Genomic DNA, 27,172 nt, shown 5'->3' with positions numbered 1-27,172 from the left:
GTCATTGTAAATTGTCCCGTGATAGGGCTAGGATTAAATTGGGGAAGTGCTGGGTGGTGCAGTTTGCAGGACCAGAGGGGAGCACCGTTACAGCACTATTCTGTGCTGTATCCCAATAGATAAGTTTGTACCTGATCAGAGTTGCCCTTGGTTACGGCAGAGCAGGGGTTCCCAACATGGACCTCTCAGTTAATGATAAGACTCTGCTGCATAAAAAAGGTTGGGAACCCTTGTGGTCGAGTCTTCTCTAAATGTTGTCGTCGAGCTGTGTCGTTGATTCTGGGTCATTCTATGATCGTGGCATAACTTCTGGCCTTAATGAAATGAACAGAGTTGATCACGTTCATGTAACATTCTGTGAATGAACTATTCAATCTGCTGCCGCTATTATGATGTAACGTTCATTTCAGGTTTTTTTCGTATGAACAACAAGCTTCTATGAACAGTGAATGAGATAGATGACTGGGTTTCTCCTGTTTTTATGACATTTATCATATATAAGCACAAGGGGGCACAAGTGTATTTGTTCATTTCCATAGATGCTTCCTGACTTGCTGAGTTCCTCCGGCATTTTGTGTGTACAAATTTACGGTGCTGGGAGAAAAGCATAGGGGAGATGTCAGAGTAACACACACAAAATGCTGCAGGAGCTCATCAGGTCACGCTGCAGTTATGGAAAGGAATAAACAGTCAGTGTTTCGGGCTGAGACCTTCCATCAGGACTGGAAAGGAAGGGGGAAGAATCCAGAATAAAAAGATGGTGAAAGGGAAAAGGGAGAGCACGCTAAAAAGTGATGGGTAGAGTCAGGTGGGTGAGAAAGGGAAAGGGCTGGAAAAGAAGGCTCCTGATAGGAGAGAGGATCATGGGAAGAAGGAATGGCACCAAGGGGAGGTAATAGGTAGGTGAAGAGAAGGGGTAAGAGAGCAGAGTGGAAAAGAGAAAAAGAAAGGAAGGGGAAAAGAAAAAAAAATAGCAGATGGAGAAATCAATATATCAGGTTGGAGAATACCCAAATGGAAAATGAGGTGTTGCTCCTTCACCCTGAGACTGGCCTCATCATACCATAAGAGGGACCCATGGACAGACATGTCGAAATGGGTATAGGAATTAAAATGGTTATTCCCTGGGAAATTCTGCTTTTACCGGATGGAGCACATGCGTTCGATAAAGTGATCCCCCAGTTTACCTCTGGAGAGACCAATGTAGAGGGAACCCCACGGGGGCACCAGCTATAGTAGACGCCGTGGCAGATGTGCAGGTGATACGTTACCTCAGCTAGAAGGACTGTTTGGGGCCGTGAGTGGAGATGAGGGGAGAGATGAATGGGCAAGCGTAGCATTTCTTTCACTCGCAGGGATATGTGCCAGGAGGGAGATTAGTGGAGGGGGGCAAATGAACAAGGGAATCAAGGAGGGAGAGATCCAGAGATTGTGTATATATAAAAAAAACAAAAAAAAACACTAAGGAAGTAGGTGCGTGGAGCATCTACCATGATGATAGAGGCAAATACATTAGGGACATTTAAGAATAGTCTGTTAGGCACATGGACAAAAGAAAATGGAACGCTATTTGGTGGGGGGGGTGAATGACTAAAGGGGTCAGTACATTATCATGGGCTAAATTCTCTGTACTGTCTTGTCCTCTGTTCTATTACACTGGAGAGCTCACACATGCCAGTGGCTGAGATGTCTAAACTCGGGTGATTCTGCAGGTGCTGGAAATCCAAAGCAAGACACACAGAATGCTGGAAGAGCTCAGTAGGTCAGGCAGCATCTATGGAGAGGAATAAAGAGTCGATTCTTTGGGCTGAGACCCTTTGTCTTGGCAGCAAAGATGTCTAATGTGTAACAGTAGCTGAACTGCTGACTTTCCTATGTTTACTGGAGTTTTATAAAACAAATCCCCCCCACCAACAGGATAAGAGTATTATAGTCATGTCCTGCTCATTGTTTGTGTAATTTGTGTTTTCTTTTCCATATAAAATAACCTAAAATCACCAGATTGTAATAGTGACAGCAGAATTAATTACTTCATTTACATCCAAATATAGATCCCACTGGTTTTTGTCTTTTATCGTGGTGATTTCATTAGTACAAAACAACTGGGGAATGGGTCATTTATGCCAAACTAGTTATCCCAAATTATTCCCTGGGTTGTAGGAGAAGGAGGGGAGATTTGATAGAGGTATACGAAATTATGAGGGGTATAAATAGGGTAAACACAAACAGGCTTTTTCCAGTGAGGGTGAATGGTGAAATGTTTAAGGGGAACACGAGGGGGAACTTCTTCACTCAGAGGATGGTGAGAGTGTGGAACGAGCTTCCAGCAGAAGTGGTGGATGCAGCTTTGATTTCTTCTTTTAATTCAGCATGGACTAGATGGGCAGAAGGGCCTGTTTTGTGCTATAGTGTTCCATGACTCTGAAAGCAAATCCTGATGATGTAAACACGAGGAAATCTGCAGATGCTGGATATTCAAACAACGCACACAAAATGCTGGTGGAACACAGCAGGCCAGGCAGCACCTATAAGGAGAAGCACTGTCGATGTTTCGGGCCGAGACCCTTCGGCAGGACTTGAAGACGAAGAATCTCGGCCCGAAACGTCAACGGTGCTTCTCTTTATACATGCTGCCTGGCCTGCTGTGTTCCACCAGCATCTTGTGTGCCCTGATGATGTAGTTTTCTTTCGTTACTATGATTGGTATTAAACATACCAGTGATTGTTTTACGGAAAATTAATTTCAATCCTGTGTTTCATTACTCAGGGGATGATGATGACGATTACAGTTTCAACCTAGAAAATGCATTAAAAGGCGATCCAACTCTAGCACCAGGTATGCAGAAGTAACTTTACTGATATTGAGTCGTCCAGCACTGAAACTGTCCCTTGACTCCATGTCTATGGTGATTATTGTCTACCCATCTATACTAATCTTATTTGCCAGCTCTTGATCTGTTGTCTTCAATATCTTGCCATTTCAAGTACATATCAAGTTGGCGCATGGCCAAGAGGATAAGGCGTTCGTCTTGTGATCTGAAGGTCGCTACTTCGAGCCTTGGCTGAGGCTGCGTGTGTGTCCTTGAGCAAGGCACTTAACCACACATTGCTCTGCAACGACACCGGTGCCAAGCGGTATGGGTCCTAATGCCCTTCCCTTGGACAACATCGGTGGTATGGAGAGGGGAGACTTGCAGCTTGGGCAACTGCCGGTCTTCCATTAAAAAAAACCTTGCCCAGGCTTGCGCCCTGGAAACTTTCCAAAGGCACAAATCCATGGTCTATCGAGACTAACAGAGGCCTACACACACACACATCGAGTTGTGAGAGTCTACCATCCTGTTGGGCATTACATTCGAATTTCCAAACTCCCTCCAGGTGGGGAAGAAGACTGTCAGGTCCTCTGTGATCCCAATACCCTCGAGGAACCAGACTGAAAGAGTGCAGAGAAAATGTACAAGGCTGTTTCCAGGACATGAGGACCCAAGTTATAGGGAAAGGTTGAATAGGTTAGGATTTTATTCCCTAGGGCAATGGAGAATGAGGAGGTTTGACAGAGGTATACAAAATTTTGAGGGGTATAGATAGGGAAATGCAAACCGGATTTTCAGCCGAGCTTGGGTGAGACTTGAAGGTGAAATGTTTAAGAGGAACACGAGGTGGAACCTGTTCACTCAGAGGGTGAACAGATTGTAGAACAAACTGCTGAAGGAAGTGGTGGAGGCAGATTTGATTCCAGCATTTAAGAGATATTTGGATAGGTACATGGTTGGGAGGGGTCTGGAAGCAGGTTGATTGGACTAAGCAAGCTTAATGGTTCGGCACAGACTAGTTGGGCTGAAGAGCCTGTTTCTATGCTTCTTTGACACTAACTCAGTAGATCAGGAAGTTTCTGGGGACTCAAAAGGATGACCGATGTTTCAGGTTGGGACAAGTGTACAGAAGCTAGAAGGAAGGACATGACCATGGTTGGAGAGACTAGTCTTACAGATGCTGGAGTCCTGAACAACAAACTAGGAGGAATTCAGAAGGGTCGAGCAGCATTTGTGGAAGGGAAAAGCATTGTTGATGTCTTGAATTGAAACTGTGCATTAGGATGCCAGGAAAGGCTCTGTTAGGTTGTCATGAGTCCTGTGGGCCTGTGCGGTGAGCCATAGAGCGTTGACATCTGAGGTTTCTAGAACACCTGTGCTTTGTTAATTGTTGTCTCAACTAGAGGTTTCTGTTTAATCTTGTCAAGTTTATTCTGACTTGTCTGGGTTTTCTGCATACTGTGATTATTTAAAGTGGACTCCTGATTAACACTAATTGCAGGGCCCTTGTATTGAGAATGATTCGCTTCATGGTGTCACTTAGTCAAGCATTGGAATTCCTATGTATAAATTCCAGTTTCTCTCTTTACATGGGAATCTGTCATTCCTCTGGATCTGTGTTCAGCTGTTTGCCAGTGTACTCTGTGACAGTGGTGATGAGTGGTATGTGATGGAAAGAGGGAGGTACTTGCACCTAGAGCCTTGTAGGCAAAGCAAAGAGGGTGGGGTTGTTAAGACTGCTGGTGAGTGATGGGTGGATACAGAAAAGGGGGAAGGAATAAGTAGGCCAATAGCACTTGGACACAGAATCATAGAGGGTGGCAACAAACACCAGTAGATACAACCACACAAGGAAGAAATAAAGTGAAGCTGGCAGATACTTTCAACCCTCATCATGAGCTGATTGGTTTTTGAGGCTGAGTGTGAGAGAACTTGGTGTGAGAAAACCCATCTTGTATGAGCCCCTCCCCTTTCAAAGGAAATGCCAAACAGAAAGCAAAAGACTGCTGTTGCTGGAAAGTGGAAAAACAAAGTGATTGAAGAATATTTCCAGCAGATTCTGTGGAGAGACGGGTCAAAAATGTTAACATTTTAGGGTTATTTGTTTTTTTTTGACAGAAGTAGAGAAGTTAGAATAGAAACTTGTTTTGAGTTGCTGGGGGAGATAGTTTTTGTGGGGAGGGGGTAAGGCAGAGAATGAAAGAGAATATCAGCATGGGTTAGAGATCAGAAGAGCGTGAAGGAACTGTATGTTGGACAAAGCCCAAACAAGATTGGGTATCTACTTGGCAACATTCCTGCACTCGATCCACCAGGATGACCCAGCTGGACTCATTGATATCTACCAAATATAGAGTGAAGGTGGAGAGGATCTTTCCTATAGTGGGAGAGTCTAGAAGCAAGGGAAACAGCCTCAGAATATTTCAAGTTCAAGTTTATTGTCATACAATGGTGCACATGTACACAACTAAATGAAACAAAGTTTGTCTGGGACCAAGGTGCAAAGCACAGTACATAGATCTCATACAGCACAATAATAATGTTAACATAATATTCATAGGTAATAGAAAAAATCATACTCTGTGAATGTACAAATTTAACATAAAGACATACGCAGTTAAATATGTAGCAGTATAATGCTCTGGGCACAGTCATAAATAATGTGTAATAGGTCAGTCATAAATAATGTCTCACAGGTTGAGGAAGAAAAGGACATCCCTTTAGACCAGAACTGAGGAGGAATTTCTTTTCCCCTTACTATATTTAATAAATCTCTGGAATTCACTGCAATAAACATGTTTAGGTCATATCATTGGCTACATTTAAAGTGGAAGTTGATGGACTCTTGATCAGTAAGGGCGTCAAAGATTACAGAGAGAAGGCAGAAGAATGGGATTGAGAGGGATAATAAATCAGCCATGAGGGAATGATGGAGAAGAGTCACTAGGTGAAAAAGCCGAATTCCCCTTTCACTTTAATTTGGAATCCTATCCCAACAATACCTATTTGTCTTTACCCTCTTCACACTGTTAGCTCGAGGAACAGCTTCTCTTGACACATCGCACCCTCCAGGACTGTATGCTGAATTTAGCCATTTTGGCAAATTGGCTGTTCTACATGTTTCTTCTCCGCCCCCCCCCCCCACCCCACCTTACCCTGTTATCTAAGTTAAGACATTATACCTTAATTGTAAGTAAATTCCGATTAATCATCTCATCTGATTGCTTCAGTAATATTTGAGATGGTAAACCTGATCCCAAAGCAAATCACAGTGTCACGGTAGCATTACAGGTATACATATGTTAGAAGAGAAGTAAGAAAGAATAATTAACTTCCCTTAAAAATAAGATGTACAAGATTTACAAGTCAAGGATTACAAGATGACATCCCTGGTTATAGGCTGACTCATTATAGAGCCTGTTGGCTCTTTGGAGCAGCGCAGTTGTCTGTCTGTTACTGAAAGTGTTCCTCTGTTCAGCCAAGGTGGCATGCAGAGGGTGAGAAACATTGTCCAGAATTGCCAGGATTTTCCTTTGTTCTGCTACAGCCTCCGGTGTGTCCAATTTGACTCCTATGGCAGAGCCAGCCTTCTAATCAGTTTATCAAGCCTTTTGGCATCACCCATGTGTGTTTCTGATATGCAAACATTGTTGTCTACAATTTAGAAGGACACTTGATTTGTGGTTAAAATGAAATTTTAAAAATTGTAAAACCTATTTCTTTTCCTTGCAGTTACAAAACCTGCATTGCCCGATGTTCGTAAGTATTTTGTTTTTGAACACTAAAGATTTAAATTTATTACACTTTGTATGCTGAGCTAATTTAAAAAGGACCGTTTCACTTCTTGTTGTTAGTTCTGAAGAATGTACTTGCATCTTATGGAGATTCCAAGTTTTGCAGGAATCCAAATAATGTTTGTGTATTAATATAGAAACCGAACCCCTTTTGTTATTGAATCTATGAGCCCGTTGCAGGCTTAAGCAGGGTTTAGAGAACTGTGTATTTTGTGTGGGCGGGAGGAATGCTTTTGTTTTGTTGCTTTTTTTTATCCCAAAAGCTGTATTTTGATAAACGTAGACTACATTTATCTATAAATAGGTAAATGTAAACAGGCAGGAAATGCATCAATGTGGAATACGCAGCATTACTGACCGCTAATGAAAAGCCTTTTGGCAAAATAAAAATTACATCCAACTAATTCAACAAATTACATGGTAATCACTGAATAGGACAATATTTTTAAATGCAATCCTACGATTACATTTAAAAATATCCTAGTTATACTGTATACCTATGCACAAAGTTTTGTTCTGAAATATAGTTGGCCAAATGCGATACCATGGGTAGCCAACATTTTTACCCAGTTTGGTACTTATGATTCTGTGAAAGTGCTGGCAAGAGCTTGTTGTGTGCTGCATTGTCCCGCCCAAGCATTGTAGGCATGCTGTGCCGGTGCTGGAATGTGTGGCAATTCTTGTGGGCAGCCCCTCAGCACTTCCCTGGGTGTGTTGGTTGTTAATGCAAACAACAATTTTCACAGTCTGTTTTAATGTTCATGTGATAAATAAATCTAAATCTGGATTTCTTTTTAAACAAGTTAATTTGTGAGCTTGGAGCAACAACCGCTCAACTTTAACACTCCTCGCTCCTCCTCAAACCTTAACCCCATCTGAACATCCCGTAATCCACTCTCTCTGCACTAATCCCAACCTTGCTATCAAACTCTTCGACAAAGGGGATGCTTTTGTAGTGTGGTAGACTAAATTGCACCTTGCTGAGGCCAGGCAACAACTCTCAGACATGTCCTCTTACCTACCCCTTGAGGACTGTACTCTGGACCATCAGAAAACTGCCTCCGGCACCCTCTCACCTCATCAACTCTGGAGAACTTCTATCCACTGCCACCAAATTCATAGTTCCCTTTCCCCATACTGCTCATTTCAACCTCCTACCCAAGATCCACAATATCCAGTAGGCCCATTGTCTTTGCTTGCTCCTGCCCCACTAGATTGGTGTCATCGATTCTATTCTATTCCCCCTTGTTCCATTTCTTTCTCACATACATCTGTGACATTTCTCATGTTCTCAATCTCCTCATAACTTTCAATTCCCTGGTTGACCACCTCATTTTCACCATGAATGTCCAGTTCCTATACATTTCTGTTCCCCCATCCAGAAGGTTTTGAAGTTCTCTGTTTCTTTCTCAATAAAAGAACCAGCCAGGTCCCCTCCACCACCATAGAACATAGAATAGCACAGCACATTACAGGCCCTTTGGCCCACAGTGTTGTGCTGACCCTCAAACCCTGCCTCCCATATAATCCCCGACCTTAAATTCCTCCATCAGCTCTGGAGAACTGTTCTGGATGCTGCTCTGTCTGGCAAAAGTGGTCCACACCTTCAACAATTTTTTTTTATCCTTCGACTTCCCCCATTTTCTCCAGACTCTAGGGGTAACCTGGGCACCAGATTTCATGGCTTTTCAGCATGCATGGTTCTTTCATTCAGATGTTTTCATTCACTTTCTCTTTCTATTTTGTGTATAGCGTTAGATTTTGATGATGGCAAGAAACCTGTCAAACCAAAGGAGGATGATTGTGAGTTATTCATCTCTCTGCTATTTTGGTCATGTAATGCTTTCGATGTGTACTTACAATTCTCATAATTTGTGTACTTACAATTCTCATAATTTATGCCCATGTCAGAATCCGAATCAGGTTTATTATCACTGGCATGTGATGTGCAATTGTTAACTTAGTGGCAGCAGATCAATGCAGTACATTATATAGAAGAAAAAATAATTTATAAATAAGTAAATCTTTTTCAGTATACTTTATAAAGTATGTATATATTGATTAGATTAAAAATTGTGCAAAAAACAGAAATACCATATATTTAAAAAATAGTGAGGTAGTGTCCAAGGGTTCAATGTCCATTTAGGAATCAGATGACAGAGGGGAAGAAGCTGTTCCTGAATCACTGAGTGTGTGCCTTCAGGCTTTTGTACTTCCTACCTGATGGTAACATTGAGAAAAGGGCATGCCCTGGGTGCTGGAGGTTGGACGCTGGACGCTGCCTTTCTGAGACACTGCTCCTTGAAGATGTCCTGGGTACTTTGTAGGTTAGTACCCAAGGTGGAGCTGACTAGATTTACAACCCTCTGCAGCTTCTTTCAGTCCTGTGCAGTAGTTGCCCACCCCCCAACCCATACCGGACAGTGATGCAGCCTGTCAGAATGCTCTCCACGGTACATCTCTAGACATTTTTGAGTGTATTTGTTGACATACCAAATCTCTTGAAACTCGTAATAAAGTATAACCATTATTAGACCATTTAGTTAAGTTTGTTTTCCAGGAGCTTCCATTTATGCCCCCCCCCCCATGTGTTTTTTGGCAACTTAAGTCTCTTTTGCATATCTATAGTCTCCACCCAGATTCTCCTGCTAATCTGCCAATTTATTTATTGAGATACAGTGCAGATGAGGCCCTTTGATCCATGCCATCCAGCAACCTATCTATTTAACCCTAGCCTCAGAACAGTTTACAATGACCGTTTAACCTACTAACCAGTATGTCTTTGGACTGTAGGATGAAACCAAGGCACCCAGAGAAAACTTAAGCATTCCACGGGGAGGACGTACAGACCCCTTACAGCAGGGGTGTCAAACTACCGGTCCGTGAGATGATTTGGGGGTAGAAAAAGTATATTCATGACCATTTATTATGTATCAGTACGGCAGCCGTACAATAGGTGGCAGTTAATCACCGGCTGTGCATAAGCGCCTACCACCCTGCACTGAAGGCCACTAGGGCCCCACTCACGTCGTCAGACACAGTATAAATACACAGAGTACTCGGGTAAGTAACTCCTGTAGCAAGGCGACTGTTTGCTGCTGTGGTTCAAAATGCTTTCCAAGTAAAGAAAAGTTGACGTCGAAGGTCGGATTTTCAACGATAATTGGAAAGATCGTTTTTTTTCTTCTGTGAGGTCAACGGCAAACCTGTGTGTCTGATATGCTCGCAACAAGTGGCCGTGGCAAAAGAGTACAACATCAAACGACACTGAGACGTCACGTGGAGAATAATGTGACAGGTACACAGGACGACTCGGAACGCAAAAGGTAAACGAGCTTGAGGCAGCAACGTGTTCACCAAAAGTCAAGAGACTCGTGGTGGAGCTGTCAAGGCCTGCTACATTATCGCCAACGAAATAGCTGCTGCGTCAACGCCATACTCAGAGGGGGAATTCATCAGAGCACGCATGCTGACAGCAGCTGAGCTGGTGTGCCCTGAGAAGAGACAGGATTTTGGTAATATCAGCTTGTCAAGAAATACTGTGGCAGAGAGAATTGGGGACCTTGCAGGAGATTTGAACATTCAAATAAAAGACAAAGTGAGGTCATTTATTGCCTTCTCTATTGTAATTGATGAGAGCACCGACGTGACTGATGTAGCTCAATTGGGAATATTTACTCGTGGTGTTGATGCATCTTTGACCGTCACCCAGGGGTTTGTGGAGATGGTGCCCATGACGAGCACCACAACAGTGAACGACGTTTTCTCCAGCCTCACTGAGGCCTTGGACAGACTGGGGGTTGACAGGAGTCACACTGTCAGCGTGGCAACGGATGGCGCACTGTCCATGGTCGGGAAAAAGGCAGGTGTTGTTGAAAAACTCAGAGAGAAAGTTGAGGCAGAGAATCCAGAGCAGGAGTTCTGGAATTTTCATTGTATTATACACCAAGAAGCATTATGTAGCAGGAGCCTGAAAACGGACAATGTCATGGATGTAGTAATCAAAATGGTTAATTTTATAAAAGCCTAGGACTCAACCATCGGCAATTTGACACTCTTTCGTCAGAAGGTAATATTGGACACAGCCTACCCTACCGTACTGAAGTCCGCTGGTCAAAACAGAGAGGTTGTGCTCAAACGTTTTTTTCAATTACGTGCGGTAATTGGACTATTCATGAATGAGAAAGGGAAATCGGGGGCAGAGTTGGATGACCCAGACTGGCTTCATGATCTTGCATTTTTGGTGGATATAACAGAACACTTAAATGTGCTTAATGTTAACATGCAAGGCTGCAACAAATTTGTTACGGAATACTATGACAGCTTTTGTGCCTTTCAAATTAAATTAGGCCTGTGGGAGATGCAGCTATCCAGGAGCAACCCAGCTCATTTCCCCTCTTTGCAGTCTATGTGTGTCGCTCATGGGAATAATGACAACATGGACAGGTACAAGGAGAAAATATCGCGGCTGAGAAGTGAGTTTCAGAATCATTTCCACGTCTTCATTTAGTTCAAGAAGGAATTCTCATTTTTTTTGCTCGCTGTTTGCTGTCAATGCAGCATCAGATGTGCTGGAGGAACTCCAAATGGAACTAATTGAAATTCATTGCAAGTTAGGTTTGAATTACAAATTTGAGACTATAGGTCTGGACTCTTTCTATCAATACCTGGGACCGACGTACTCCAAGATGACAGACTTTGCCTCAAAGATCCTTTGCATGTTCGGGACAACATATCTCTGTGAGCAGGCGTTCTCCATAATGAACACTGACAAATCCAAACTGCGCTCTCTGCTGACACACAGACATCTAAATGACATTATGAAAATCACATCTGCCCGGAAACTGGTCCCTGATGTTGACAGGCTGATTAAAGCCAAGAGATGTCAGGTGTCTGGAAGCAGCAAGTGAAAAATGAGTGACACTGTTCGATGCACTGTGACATGTAAACAAAATACATTATGAAATATTGAGTGTCATAGTATTGTAATTCATTCATTTTCTGACTTCTATTATTGTGAATGTGATCACTTCAATAAAAAATTAGAGGCTGACTGTGTTCATTGTGTGAGTTTGATTGCTGAAGCAGGCTAATAAAAATTAGGTGCAGTTGTATAGCCTACATTTACAGTTTGTTTCGTTAGGTCTACATTTGTGTCTGCTAATGTTTGATTTCAAATGGTTTGTTGATGGAAAGGGTGTAGCTCCCAAAACAATCAGCCAAAATGGGATTGTTTTTCTCTGTCTCAGCACAACTTTCTTGTAGCCTACTACTAAGTTAATACCAATCATAAAAATAATGCTTGCTAGGCAATCTTCTTCATAAGAAACGGAATTCGTAAAGTGAAACACTTTGTAGTTCCAGCAGAGACTGAGACACGTGAGAGCAGGCTGAAAAAAAACTAAAGCTGTGGGAGCACGTGGACGTGTGCAGCTGATCCGGCCCGCATGAAGTCACATTTTGCCCAATCCGGCCCGTGACCTAAAATGAGTTTGACACCCCTGCCTTACAGATTATCCCATGCAGTGGCCAGTCTTCCAACCAACAGGTCTTCGGGATGTGGGAGGAGACCAGAGCAACTGGGGAAACACATGGCGGGGGAATAATGTAAACTCCACAGTGAGAGCGCACCAGGTCCGAATTCAACTAATTGCTGGAGCAGTGAGATGGCATCGTTACCTTCTGTATCACTCTTGGAGATGTAACAAGCCTCTACAAATTAAAATAAGGAATAAATGTTACTGATTAGTGATGTTGACTCAAGGGTAAGGACTGTACAGGACACCAGAGGGGCAGGGGCTCTGTTGGTGTTCAGATAGAAAAACTGTGAACTCTTCCCACTCTGACGACTAATGGGACTTCATTGTGTAGTAACTTGTCTGAATGACTACTCCTCTCAAGTAGCTGTACATTGGGAGTGCACTAGAATTAGACCTAGAACAACCTGTCTGAAACTTTGACTATGGTTAAGAAAAGTATTGATTAAATGCTCAAGTCCTCAACTTGAACACATTGGTTTGGAAGTCACAGTGCAATAAGAACAATTTGTGGTCCAGAATGTTTGAAGGGTTTCTGGTCCTGGAAATGTTTTGATGGGCTCTGGGGATGGAGCTGGTACTGGGGCAAAGGGGAGGATGGCTGTGGACTGGGACCTCGGTTGTGTTCGGGTGGGAGGGAGAAAGGATGGGGCATGCCAAAACGTTGTTAACTTCATTTTTCCTCTCTTCGTTTTCAGCTGGTGGATTTGATTTGAATGATGCTCTTGAAGGTGTAGGTAGGTACAACAATTTCAAATTGGTTTGTGCATATGGTTATTTAACCTCTACAGTAAATTGTTTAATCTCTGGGGGAAACCCTTTAAATGGGCAACACATCATTGGGGTAGGACAGTCTAACTTCATGGCTGGGTAGAATAGGCCACAGGTGTCTTCGGCATTCCTGATGGGACAATACCACCTCCCCATTGATCCATTTCCCAGCTCCAGTAAATTGCAAGGCACAATTTTCCCTGCCTTCCCAGGTAGTGAGATATGTCTTGATTGTCAGTCTGGCGTAAGGTGCATGGTACTTTGGTAAGATCGATCTCCGGTATCCTTTCTTCAGGAGGGCACCATTAAGGGTAGTTTGTAAAGAGCTGGGCATTTCTTTGTTCTTAAACTCAAAACAAGAGTGGAGCTTCTGGCACTAATGTCCTACTATGCCAAATTGGCACATTTTCCAGATGATAAGACCATAAGGTATAGGAGTAGAATTGGGCCATGTATTCCATTAAATCTGCTCTGCCATTTCATTATGGCTGATCCATTTGTCCTCTCAACCCCAATCTGCTACCTTCTCCCCATATCTTTTCATGCCCTGACTAATCAAGAATCTATCAACCATTGTCTTGACCTCCACAGCTACCTGTCGCAACAAATTCCACTGATTAAATACGCACTGGCTCAAGTAACTCTTCTTCCCCCGCCCCCTTACCTTTTCTAAAAGGATGTCTCTCTATTCTGAGGCTGCATCATCTGGTCTTAAATTGTATCCTTTTAATATTCCGGTGTACTTCTAATTTGCCTTTTGAAAGGGCATTAGAATAACATTTAAGTGAACCCAATAAATTGAGAGGGAGTATAGGAAATGGAATCCAGAAAGTGTCCGGAGAGGGTGGGCAACAGAACCAGATTAAGCGAGAACAGGAACTAAGGTCTGGTGAATATAAACTGTGGATGTTGTATTTTAGATGCTGAACCACTGGGATCTCTGAGGGGTTGGTTAGTGCATTGAGTTTTACTACAGCATAGTATTACCCAGGTTTAACCCAGCTTGCAATATTGCCCAATGATTTACAAGTAGTCAGAAATCAAAGTGATAACTCTCCTATAATTAGTTTATTTAAGGTTAGGGAGGTCATTGTTCCAGTATTGTAAACTGGGATGTTGATTTGGTTTTAGTTTGAAACAAACATTAAAGGGTAGCAATTCATCCCACAATCTCTTTGACCTACTACTGACAGGAGGGGAGGTACAGGAGCATTAGGACTAGGACAGCCAGACTGGGTAACAGCTTCTTCCTTCAGGCTGTGAGACTAATTAATGTCCTGTCACTTGGACAGTGAGCTGTTTCCCTGTACTGTACATTTTCAATTATATTTTATTAACTTATTTGTGATGATGGTTTGTGCTGTGTGTGATGAGTTGAGGGTGCACTGCAGACCGGAGGAACATTGTTTCGTTTGGTTGTATATATGTACAGTCAGATGGCAATAAACTTGAACTCCATGTTGACCACTGAATGTGGCTTTAGGAACTTAATTTATTTGGAATAATTGGAATTGTAGGGTCATTAAATTATACTGTACAGAACGTGGCCGAACTTATTCATGCTGACAAGTTATCTTCCTGAGCCAGTCCCAGCTCACTAAAACGGGTTCCCAAACTTTTTATGCCATGGACCCCTGCCATTAACCAAGGGGTCAGTGAGCCCCTGTTCTGACCCTTTCCTATCTATGTACCTCTCCAAAGATTGGCATACTTTACATTATTATTTAAATGAGTACAGTATGTTAAAATGTACATTCAATGAAGTGGTAGGTGCAATTTTAACTCTCAATTCTTCATTTTTGGGGGGTGAAATGAGACAATTGCACTAGTTAATCTGCACTTGAGACTGGTTTTGATTAATCTGCAGCCTTGTTTTTCTGACAGACAAGTACACTCCAACTGAGGCCCCTTATAAGCCAGGAGGCAGTGGTGGGTCAGGTAAGCCACATGTTTTTGACCCTCTGTTGCTGAGCTGAATGTCTGCTAACTTGTAAGCATGCTAGGGATGTATTGACCAGTACACTCAGAGGCTATTTTATTTGATACAGGGTTGGAGCCCTGTCTGGTCTTCTGCTGTGTCACCTGTCCACTTCAAGGTTTGAAGAGTTGTGCATTCAGAGATGCTCTTCTACAAACCACTGGCATAAAGGATGGGACACCATGACTGCATAGTGTTTAATGCAATGCTGTAATGGCTCAGGGTTTCAGCGTTCAGTTCCAGTATCCTCTGCAAGCAAGTTTGTACGTTCCTTCTCATGAGCATGTGGGTTTCCTCTGGGTTCTCTGGTTCCCTCCCACAGTCCAAAGACACATCGGTTAGTACATTAATTGCTCATTGTAAATTGTCCTGTGATTGGGCTAGGATTAAATTGGTCGGTTGCTGGGCAGCGAGGCTCAAAGGGCTGGAAGGTGCTGTTCTGTGCTGTATCTCTAAATAGATAAAAAATAAATTTGAGCTACTGTTGCCTTCCTGTCAGCTTGAACCAATCTGGCCAATTTCCTCTGACCTCCGTCATGAACAAGGCATTTTCACTCACAGTACTGTCACTCACTGGATATGTTTTAATTTTTGCACCATTCTCTATAAAATCTGATATGAAGGTCCCAGGAGACCAGCAGTTTCAGAGATGCTGAAATCACCCTGCCTGGCACTAACAGTCATTCCGTGGTCAGAGTTAGTTCAATCCCACTTATTCCCTCTCTGAACAACAACTGAACCTCTCGACCATGTTGGCCTGCTTTTTATGCATTGAGTTGCTGCCACGTGATTGGCTGATTAGATATTTTGTATCAGTACATTAGAACTTGTTCAGTAGCAGCATCTCTTGTCTCTTGTACATGTTCATGACTGAATGGTGTTTGCTGGTCTTTCAGGGCAGTTTGTCAGTCCCAATCTCCCACTAACGTCCCTGTAACCATTCTCTCACGCACCTGACAGAAGCTGCCGAGAGTGGTTAAACACTGCCCGTCAGTCGCACAGCGGTTATTTCTTTCCATTTAGTCCATCGTCATGGTGGATTGTATCAGGAAGGCTAACAGTATCCTACAGGCTGCCTGTCACTCTGTCCATTCCTTTTTCTCACTTCTACCGCCATGAAAACACGAATGTCCAGCAGATGCATCCATCAATTCCGATCCTGCCACCCATCCCCCATCCCATTTTCTGTATTCTTGTAACTGTTTCCCTTTTAGTTTGGTCAACACTAAGGGATAATTTACGATGACTAATTAGCCATATAACAATTACAGCACAGAAACAGACCATCTCGGCCCTTCTAGCCTGTGCCGAACGCTTACTCTCACCTGGTCCCGCCGATCCACACTCAGCCCGTAACCCTCCATTCCTTTCCTGTTCCATTTTTTTTTAAATGACAGTATCAAACCTGCCTCTAACACATCTAGTGGAAGCTCGTTCCACACAGCTACCACTCTCTGAGTAAAGAAGTTCCCCCTCGTGTTACCCCTAAACTTTTGCCCCCAACTCTCAACTTGTGTCCTCTTCTTTGAATCTCCCCTAGTCTCAATGAAAAAGCCTATCCACGTCAACTCTATCTATCCCCCTCATAATTTTAAATACCTCTATCAAGTTCCCCCCTCAACCTTCTACGCTCCAAATAAAGGCCTAACTTGTTCAACCTTTCTCTGTAACTTGGGTGCTGAAACCCAGCTAACATTCTAGTAAATCTCCTCTGTCTCTATTTTGTTGACATCTTTCCTATAATTCGGTGACCAGAACTGTACGCAATACTGTGAAAGGCCTTACTGAAGTCCATATAGACAACATCCACTGCTTTACCCTCGTCAACTTCCCTCGTAACCTCTTCAAAAAATTCAATAAGATTTGTCAAACATGACCTTCCAGGCACAAATCCATGTGGACTGCTCCTAGTCAGACCCTTTCCATCCAGATAATTATATATACCATCTCTAAGAATACTTCCCATTAATTTACCCACCACTCATGTCAAAATTACAGGCTGATAATTGCTAGGTTTGCTCTTAGAACCCTTTTTAAACAATGGAACCACATGGGCAATGAGCCAATCCTCCGGCATCATCCCTGTTTCTAATGACATTTGAAATATTTCTGTCAGAGCCCCTGCTATTTCTACACGTTAGAAATCCCTCAAGGTCCTAGGGAATATCCTGTCAGGACCTGGAGACATCCATTTTTATATTCTTTAAAAGCACCAGTACTTCCTCTTCTTTAATCATCATAGTTTCCATAACTACCCTCCTTGTTTCCCTTACCTTACACAATTCAGTATCTTTCTCCTTAGTGAATACAGAAGAAAAGAAATTGTTCAAAATCTCCCCCATCTCTTTCGGCTCCACACATAGCTGTCCACTCTGATTCTCTAAGGGACCAATTTTATCCCTCGCTGTTGTTTTCTATTAATATAACTGTAGAGACCCTTTGGATTTATATTCACCTTACTTGCCAAAGCAACCTCATATCTTTTTTTAGCTTTTCTAATTTCTTAAGATTCTTTTTAACTTTCTTTATATTCCTCAAGCACCTCATTTACTCCATGCTGCCTATATTTATTGTAGATCTCCCTCTTTTTCCGTACCAAGTTTCCAATATCCCTTGAAAACTGTGTCTCTCCCAAACTTTTAACCTTTCCTTTCAACCTAAAGATTCAGGAACATAAAGATTCTGTACCCTCAGAATTTCACCTTTAAATGACCTCCATTTCTCTGTTTCATCCTTCCCATAAAACAAATTGTCCCAATGCACTCCTTCTAAATCCTTTCGCATCTCCTCAATGTTAGCCTTTCTCCAGCCAAAAATCTCAACCCTGGGTCCAGTCCTATCCTTCTCCATAATTATATTGAAACTAATGGTATTGTGATCACTGGACCCGAAGTGCTCCCCAACACATACCTCCGTCACCTGACCTATCTCATTCCCTAACAGGAAATCCAACACTGCCCCTTCTCTAGTTGGTACCTCTATGTATTGCTGCAAAAAACTATCCTACACACATTTTACAAACTCCAAACCATCCAGCACTTTTACAGAATGGACTTCCCAGTCTGTGTGTGGAAAATTAAAATCTCCCACAATCACAGCCTTGTGCTTACTAACCTGCCAGCACATCTCCAGGATCTGATAAGAAACTATAATGTCTCAGGGAAATGCCACCCACAGGTGGAACCGGAGGTCAGGACCCTGGGGCTCTTGAAACTGTGAGGTAGGGGCCACCATCTGAGCTGTTAGCGTGGAACAGTTCAGCACAGTACAGGCCTTTCAGCATATAATGTTCTATCGACTTCTCAACCCACCCCAAGATTAATCTAACCCTTCCTTCCCACATAGTCCTCCATTATTCTTTCATCCATATGTCTATCTATGAGTCTCTTGTCTGAGGGGTGGGAGATCATAGACTGAATTGAACACTGTTTCTTTTAGACTTTATATGCTAGTTTTAAAGGGAGTTGGACCTGTCAGGACTTGTCTGAGGAGCGAGAGAATGCTTGGCTAATTAGTAACTAGGGTTAATTAGCAAGGGCCAATAAAAGAAGTGACGGTGTTAGAGTGGTTGGGCTTTGGCACAATAGGCTTAGGCGAGAACAGGTGGAGACTAAGTTTGAGAAGTTAGAGAGGCCTAGCAAATATAACAGGATGGCAGTTCAGGCTTCTCTAGTGTAGTCGCTAGACTACATCTGCAGGAAGTGCAACAAACTTCAGTTCTGGCTGACAAGGTCAAGGAACTGGAGCTGGAGTTGGATGCACTTAGGACATCCAGGAGGCTGAGAACCTCATAGGTGAATCTTTGAGGTGGTCACACCCAGAGTGCAGGCTTCAGATAGTTGATGGGTGACCACCCGGAGAAGTAAGGGCAGTAAGCAGTCAGTGCAGGGTTCCCCTGTGGCTGTTTCCCTCAGCAATGTGCGCCTTTGGATACTAGGGTTGAACTACAAGGACACAGCAGCAATAGCCAGGCCAGTGGCACCTTGGCCGGCTCTGAGGGTCAGTAGGGAAGGATAAAGTCATGCAGAGTGGTAGTGATAGGAGACTTGATAGGGGAAACAGACGGCAGTGTCTGTAGTCACAAAAGAGAGGTCAGGATGATGTGTTGAATCCCAGGTCCTACAGTTCAGGATGGCTGCAGTAGATTCTCAAGTGGGGCGATGAGCACCTGGTGGTCATAGTGCATATTGCACCAATGGCATACAGTCGGTAGAAAAGGGGGAGATGTTCTGCTCAGTAAGTATAGGGAGTTAGGAAGGAGGTTGAAAAGCAGAACCTCTAAGGTAGTAAGCTCTGGATTATTCCCACTACCACCTGCTAGTCAAGGCAGGGACAGGATAGTGGTATAGATGAATGAGTGACCACGGGGTTTCAGATTTCTGGATGCTGGAATGGTATAAATGGGAGACCAAGCAATGGCAGATGAACTTAAGAATTTTGTGATAGTTTTCTTTGTGGACGACACTAGCCGTAAGCTAGAAATTCAGGAGTTTCCCATACAGAAGTGAGTGTCGTTGTAATTAATAAGAAGGTGCTTTGGAAGCTGAGCTGTCTGAAGGTAGATAAATCACTTGAATCAACGGAATATATCACGGGGTTCTGAAAGAGGTGGCTGAAGAGATTGTGGCGGCATTGGTAATGATCTTTCAAGAATCACTAGATTCTGGAATGATTCCAGAGGACTGAAATTGCAAAAGTCACTCCGCTCTTTAAGAGAAGGAGGCTGAATAAAGGAAATCATCGGCCAGTTAGCCTGACCTCTGTGTTGGAATCCATTATTAAGATGGTGTTTCAGGGTACTCGTAGGTGCATGATAAAGTAGGCCAAAGTCAGTATGCTGTGCCCTTGTAGAACCTCCCCCAGTAGTATCCAGTATTGCTCAGGGGAATAGCCACAGGGGAACCCTACATTGGCTGCTTACTCCCCATACTTCTCCTCGTGGTCACCCATCTACTCAGTCCTGAAGAAGGGTATTAGCCCAGAATGTCAGCTGTTTACTCTGTTCCATAGATGCTGCCTGATCTGCTGTGTTCCTCCAGCATTTTGTGTGTTGCTTGCAGTTCCAGCATCTGCAGGCTTTCTCATGTTTGTGATATACTATCTGAAGCTTGAATTCAGGTTGTGACCATCTGAGTGAAAGACACATCAACAAAGTACTCAGCCTCCCAGATGGCACTGAATGCGTCCAGCACCAGTTACTTGTCAGCATATACACCTTCTGGAGGGAGTGAAAATCTAACAAACTGTACTGGTCAATTATAAAGGCGTGTGTTGGTGTGTGGCCAAGTGGCTAAGGCATTGGTCTAGTGATCTGAAGGTCGCTAGTTCAAGCCTCAGCTAAGGCAGCGTGTTGTGTCTTGAACAAGGCACTTAACCACACGCTGCTCTGTGACAACACTGGTGCCAAGTTGTATCGGCCCTTGCCCTTCCCTTGAACAACATCGGTGGCATGGAGAAGGGAGACTTGCAGCATGGGCAACTGCTGGACTCCCATACAACCCTGCCCAGGCCTGTGCCCTGGAAACTTTCCAAGGCGCAACTCCATGGTCTATCGAGACTAGCAGATGCCTATATAAACACGAGGAATTCTACAGACACTGGAAATCCAACCAACACACCAAAATTACTGGAGGAACTCATCATGTCAGATAGCATCTATGGAAATGAATACACATTCAACATTTTGGGCCTAAAATGTCGAATTTCATAGATGCTCCCTGACCTGCTAAGATCCTCCAGCATTTGGTGTATGTCATACTGGTTATCAGTAGAACTTGAACAGAGGAGTGTCATGTTTAGTGTCAGTCCCTCCTAATCAGAATCAGATTTATTATTACTGACGATTCATTATTATGTTTATTATCATGAAATCTGAGATAGTAGCACAATACATGAAATTACCTTAAGTTACAATGAGAAATGAACAGTATAAATAAAACTAGTGCAAATGTGAGATAGAGTTCACGGTTTGTTCTGAAATCTGATGGCAGAGATGAAGAAGCTCCATGGTACATCTATAGAAATTTTGCAGTAGAGAAGGAGGCTTTTTCAAAAAGATTGTGTTTATGGACACATTGACGGCTGTTGAGAATGCTCCAGGTTGGCACTGGCTTCAGTTTGAACACTCATCTGAGTGGGATAACTGGAGCTGAGGCCAAGATTCAGTTGATCATGGTCATATTACTGCATTGTAGAGCATATTTGGTGTTTACATACCTTGATCTCCTTTCTCTTTCTCCTTTCCTGAGTTTGAAGAAAAGTCAATTGCTTCTGCAGTGCAATCCTGCCAACATTCCCTCTCTTGCTCCCCCCCCCCTCCAGCTTTTACCTAGCTTTGATCTAGGTAGGACATGGGATGGGACATGCCAACCTACCATTTAAACCTACCAATTAACCTACTAAAAGGTGCGCATATGAAATTGGGGAGGAAACTAGAGCATCTGGAGGAAACTCACACACTTCACGAAATGGACTATGAGTTTTTACACACAGCGATCTCCCAACTCTTACCAGTCACTGTGCTATCATAAAAATTCTAATTCTGTATTAAAGTTTTTGCTTCAGTTGCCCTTTGTGGAAGAATGTTTCAAAGACTTGTGATCCTCCAAGATGAAAATATAAATTGCCCTACTCCTGAAATGGACAGTTTTTGTAATTTTGTGGATTTTCATATAAGAGAAAGTCTCTTCTTCACATCCATCCTGTCCTAGTCCCCCAGTGGTACTTGCATTTTTCTGCCGAGAAAACTTTTTTTTTATTGCTTCCAGCATGCTCTTCATCTTCTGCCTTTAATTGTGCAGGCCATCAGTTCAGAGATGAAGATCTTGCTAATGCAGCTGGTGACAATTATAAGCCTGACAAGACCAGTTCTAAAGGTAACATTTTCTTTATTTGGTTGTGTCTGAATGAGTTCTGCTAATTTTGTATCATCCTAAATAACGTATTAGCTGATGTTCAAGTAGAGATTATTCTGACTAACAGTGAATGTGTGTGGAATACTTCCAATACTCATCTGTGAAAGGAATGTGTTCTGATAAAATATTTCATAGGCAAGTTTTGTGAATAAAAGGCTGGGTTGGAGTAGTTATCTTTGCTAGCACATTAATCATTATTATGAAAAATAGCTTTGTAAGCTGAAGATGTACATCAAAATCAGTAATGTTACAATTAAAATTAAGTTAAAAGTAAGCTTATTATGAAAGTACATATATGTCACCATATGTTACATGGAGATTTCTAGCAGATATTTACAGGAAAAACAACTTGTAAAATAAAATGTACAAAAAATTATATGTGTGTTATTTATCAGAAGTGCTGTGTACGCAGGGCCCTTAGTATTATTAAGGATCAAATCCATTCATCCAGCATCCTCTTTGACTTTCTGCCATCAGGTAGGAGACTCTGATGCATAAAAACAAGAACAGTCAGAATGGGAAACAGTTTCTTCCCCCAAGCCATTAGGCATCTGAGCTCCAGCCGCATCACATTCGAAATGTCACTGGTTAATCTGTTCCGTACCTTACAATATTTAATATTAATGCACTTTAGTTTGTTATTTATGCGTGATTCATAAGTAGGTTTTATCCTTGCCTTCAAAAGTTATCGTGTGTTATGCGTTTCTGTGGTTCGAAAAAGCATTGTCTCGTCTCTAAATACATATATACATGCATACGGTTAAATGACAATAGACTTCACTTGACTTGATAAAGACTGGCAAACAGTGAAAAAAGACAAACTCTGCAAATAAAGCAAAAATAATATCAAGAAAAGGAGCAGTAAAGAGTCCTTGGAAGTGAGTCTGTAGGTTCAGAATTGTGCCTGACGGTTGAGGGGTAATAACTATTCCTGAAATTGGTAGTGTGGGTACCTCCTGTCTGATGGTAGTGACAAGAAGAGACCGTGGCCAGGATGGTGGGGATTCTTGATGATGGATGCTACTTTTTTGTGACAGTGCTTTATGGAATTGAACTTGATTCTATTCTGACTGGCAACCAGTTCTCTCCATTCTATCACAGCCGATTTACAATCCCTGTCATCTCCATTCTCCAGCTTTCTCCCTGTAACCTTTGATGCCCAAAGAGTCAAAGTACATTTATTATCAAAGTATATTTGCAGAATACAACTCTGAGATTCATCCTCCCACAGGCAGCCACACAATAAAGAAACCCCGTGGAATCCGTTCAAGGAAACATCAAACACACAATGTGCGATCTGGGTATTGATCAACCAAATGAAACCACTCTTAAAAAACCAAAATAAAAGAGTAACCAGTATCCAGGAACACGTGCAACATGAACCCCAAAAACCCCCAAAATGAGAACCTATCAACCTCTGCTTTAAATTTACCTAATGATCTGGCCTCCACAGCCATCTGTAGCAATGAATTCCTCAGATTCTCTGCCCTCTGGCTGGGGCCATTCTTCCTTTGCCAGTTGGATTTAGATGCAACTTGCAGTTAATTCACACTTCCCAATGGGGCAGCTGAACATCTCCCCCTACCTATTTTGAGCTTTATTTTTTGCCAGCTATCCCACATTGCTGCAGGTTCTGGCATCTGCAGTCTTGTGCCCCTAATCCCACTCCCTTGCCCAACATGGAATGATGGATCTTGATTCAATTTCAACTGTTCATTTCTTTCCATAGATGCTTCTGACTCACTAAGTTTCTTCAGCTCCTTTTGTGTGCCACTCCAATCAACTCAGAGTGGTGTCTATGCTCAAATCAAATCTTCTCTTTAAACCTTGTCCTCACCAAATTCTTCTGACATTCGTCTATCAGTTTATTTAAGAACGTTGAGCAAAGCACACAAAATTCTGGAGGAACTCAGCAAGTCAGGCAATGTCTGTGGAAGGGAATAAGCAGTCAGCAATTTGGCCCAAAACCCTTCAGGACCGAAAAGCAAGGGGGCAGAAGGCAGATAGGCATAGTTGCTGCCTGACTTGCTGAGATACTCCAGAATCTTGTGTGTGTGTATGCTGCTCAAGATTGCCAGCATCTGCAGAATCTTTTGTGTTTATTGAAGAATGTTGTAGGTTTATTATTGTCTACTGCCTCTGCTGTCAGCATCGATGTTGGTAATTTCAGCATAGATAGGGTAAATGCAAGCAAGCTTTTTAATCCACTGAGATTGGGTGAGACTAGGACTAGAGGTCATGGGTTAAAGGTGAAATGTTTAAGTGGAACATGAGGGGGAACGATTTTATTTACAGAGTGGTGAGAGCGTGGAACAAGCTGCCAGCACAAGTGGTAGGTGCAAGTTTGATTTCAACATTGAAGTGAAATTTAGATAGATGTGTGGACGGGAGTAGTGTGGAGGATTATGGTCTGGGTGTAGGTTGATGGGACTGGGGGAGCACAGCCTTGATGGGCCAAAGGGCCTGTTTCTGTACTGTCGAGTTCGATGACTCTATGACCATGACCTTGCTGCGCTGCATGCGTGGCCCTACCACTTGGCATTCCATAATGTTTCCTCTTAGAGCATTGAAAATATTCAAATAGGGAGATAATGAATGATATCGTCAGTTCAAAAAGTTTAGTCAATAAAGTTGGGTCAAACCTATTCATGTCTCTCTTTTTTGACTGTATTTGCTTTCTCTTCATATAGGCCGTTCAGGTGGGGCTGCAGAAGGTATGTACCTGTTTCGATTAACAGCTTGTAATTGACCATGGAAACTTCTTTGTTCTGCCCGTTTTCCATGACTGGAATTGCAAATATTTCCTTCCCACTTCTTTCCAGTTTACATCGGAGCATTGTGCTAAAGTGTGTAGGTGAACTCTTGCATCAGTCACATGATGAATGTTATGACATTGCGTCACCACAGCATGACTATTGTCTGGTTGTAGACACTGAACTTTGGGGGTCGCGTGTCAAGGGTTTTCTAAAGCTTTTGTATCTCCTACCTGATGGAAACAGGGAAGAAGAAAGAAACTTAAATATTGTAATTGTACCCCCATCCACCACTTCTGTTGGCAGGTCATTCCACTGCCCTCTGAATGAAGAAGCTCCCTCATAAATATTTAACCTGTACCCTCAGACCTCTGGTTTGAGTCTACTTAACCTAAGGGGGGGAAACCCTAACTATACCCCTCGTAATTTTACATACAGTACTGTGCAGAAATCATAGGTGTGTGTGTATATAGATATATATATATATATATATATTATAGAGAGCTAGGCTGCCTATGATTTTGAACAGACCTCTGTTTGTCCACATGTAGTGGAGATTGAGTTTGTAAATCTGGTGGGAGGAAAGCCTATTGGGAATGTGAGGGTGCAGTGTCACGGGAGGGATGTGGACAGATGGCAGAGAAGGAGTGCTGGGGGATCAAGGGGTTGGCGTGGGTGCAGACACACCCCGCCCTGAGACACTAGGCAAGGTCATTTAATTCCAAACAGTGGGTGTATTAATCATTACAACGCCTTGCTGGTGCTTCCTGCTCCCTTCCGTCTCCCCCTTTTCCCAACCTGATTCCCCTTCCCACTCTCAGTCCTCAACAGAGACCCATATCAGAATCGGGTTTATCATCACTCGCGTATATCATTAAATTTGTTTTTATTTGTGGCAGCAGTACAGTGCAATACATAAAATTACTACAGTACTGTGCAAATCTTAGGCACCCTAGCTGTATATACAGTGCCTATAAAAAGTATTCAGTCCCCTTGAAAGTTTTCATGTTTTTTTTTAATATATCATTGAATCACAGTGGATTTAATTTGGCTTTGGACACTGAACAACAGAAAAAGACTTTGTTGTCCAATTGAAAACAAATCTCTACAAAGTGATCTAAATTAATTACAAATATAAAACACAAAATAATTGATTGCATAAGTATTCACCCCTTTAGTATGACACACACAATCATCACTGGTGCAGCCAGTTGTTTTTAGAAGTCACAAAATTAGTTAGATGATCACCTGTGTGCAGTCAAGGTGTTTCAGTTCCTTGTAGTAAAAATATACCTGTATCTTGAAGGTCCAACTGCTGGTCAGTAGGTATTCTGGCAAAAACTACACCATGAAGACAAAAGAACACTCCAAGCAACTTCATGAATAGGTCATCGAAAAGCACAAGTCAGGAGGTGGATACAGGAAAATTTCCAAGTCCCTTGGAGTACAGTTGAGTCAATCATCAAGAAATGGAAAGAATATGACATAGCTGTGAATCTGACTAGAGCAGGCTGTCCTCAAAAACTGCGCAAGAAGGGGACTAGTGAGAGAGGCCACCAAGAGACTTATGACAACTCTGGCGGAGGTACAAACTTCAGTGACTGAGATGGGAGACACTGCGCTTACAACAACTGTTGCCCGGGTGCTTCATCAGTCGCAGCTTTATGGGAGAGTGGCAAAGTGAAAGCCACTGTGGGGGCGGGGGGGGGGGGGGGTGGTGGGGGGAGAAACTCACATGAAATCTCAGGTAGAGTTTGCCAGAAGGTACGTGAGAGATTCTGAAGACAGCTGGAAGAAGTTTCTATGATCTGATGAAACTAAAATTTGAGGGTTTTTTTAGTCATCAGACCTAATGCTATGTTTGGTGTAAGGCAAACACTGCATATCATCAAAAAAACACCATCCCTACCATGAAGCATGGTGATGGCTGCATCATGCTGAGGGGATGCTTCACTGCAACAGGCCCTGGAAGGCTTGTGAAGGTAGAGGGTAAAATGAATGCAGTGAAATACAGGGAAATCCTGGAGGAAAACCTGATGCAGTCTGCAAGAGAACTGCAACTTGGGAGAAGATTCTTTTTCCAGCAGGACAAAGACCCCGAGCATAAAGCCAAAGCTAGACCGGAATGTCTTAAAAACAACAAAGTTAATGTTCTGGAGTGGCCTGATCGGAGTCCAGATCTCAATCTAATTGAGAAGTTGCGGCTGGACTTGAAAAGGGACTGTTCACTCACGATCCCCGTGCAATCCGACAGAGCTTGAGCAGTTTTGTTAAGAAGAATGGGTAAAAATTGCTGTGTCCAGATGTGCAAAGCTGATGGAGACCTATCCACACAGACTCAAGGCTGTAATTGCTGCCAAAGGTGCATCTTCTAAATACTGACTTTAAGGGGGTGAATACTTAGGCAGTCATTTATTTTGAGTTTATATTTCTAATTAATCACTTTGTAGAGATCAGTATCCACTAAAATGACATGAGTCTTTTTCTGTTGATCAGTGTCAAAAAAAAGCCAAATTAAATCCACTGTGAGTCAATGTTGTAAAACAATAAAATGTGAAAACTTCCAAGGTGGGGGGGGGGCGGGGGGGATGTCTCGGTCTCTCAACATCACT

The 27,172-nt window shown here is 42.7% G+C and overlaps 1 protein-coding gene across 1 annotated transcript in view; it reads left to right on the top strand.

Annotated features, from left to right (window-relative positions):
• Positions 1-27,172, top strand: part of LOC132391064 (CD99 antigen-like protein 2) — a 68,584-nt gene that overhangs the window by 34,632 nt on the left and 6,780 nt on the right. Inside the window, exons 2-8 of the mRNA XM_059963772.1 lie at positions 2,768-2,836; positions 6,546-6,572; positions 8,360-8,410; positions 12,843-12,881; positions 14,800-14,853; positions 21,694-21,768; positions 24,498-24,521. Of these exons, the coding sequence (XP_059819755.1) occupies positions 2,768-2,836; positions 6,546-6,572; positions 8,360-8,410; positions 12,843-12,881; positions 14,800-14,853; positions 21,694-21,768; positions 24,498-24,521 (339 nt within the window). The remainder of the gene's footprint in view (positions 1-2,767; positions 2,837-6,545; positions 6,573-8,359; positions 8,411-12,842; positions 12,882-14,799; positions 14,854-21,693; positions 21,769-24,497; positions 24,522-27,172) is intronic.

The sequence above is a fragment of the Hypanus sabinus genome, chromosome 3 (genome assembly GCF_030144855.1).
Source record: "Hypanus sabinus isolate sHypSab1 chromosome 3, sHypSab1.hap1, whole genome shotgun sequence".
In the NCBI taxonomy this organism is placed as follows: Eukaryota; Metazoa; Chordata; class Chondrichthyes; order Myliobatiformes; family Dasyatidae; genus Hypanus; species Hypanus sabinus.
Note: the sequence above shows the minus strand (reverse complement) of the source record. Positions and strands in the feature narration are given on the sequence as shown.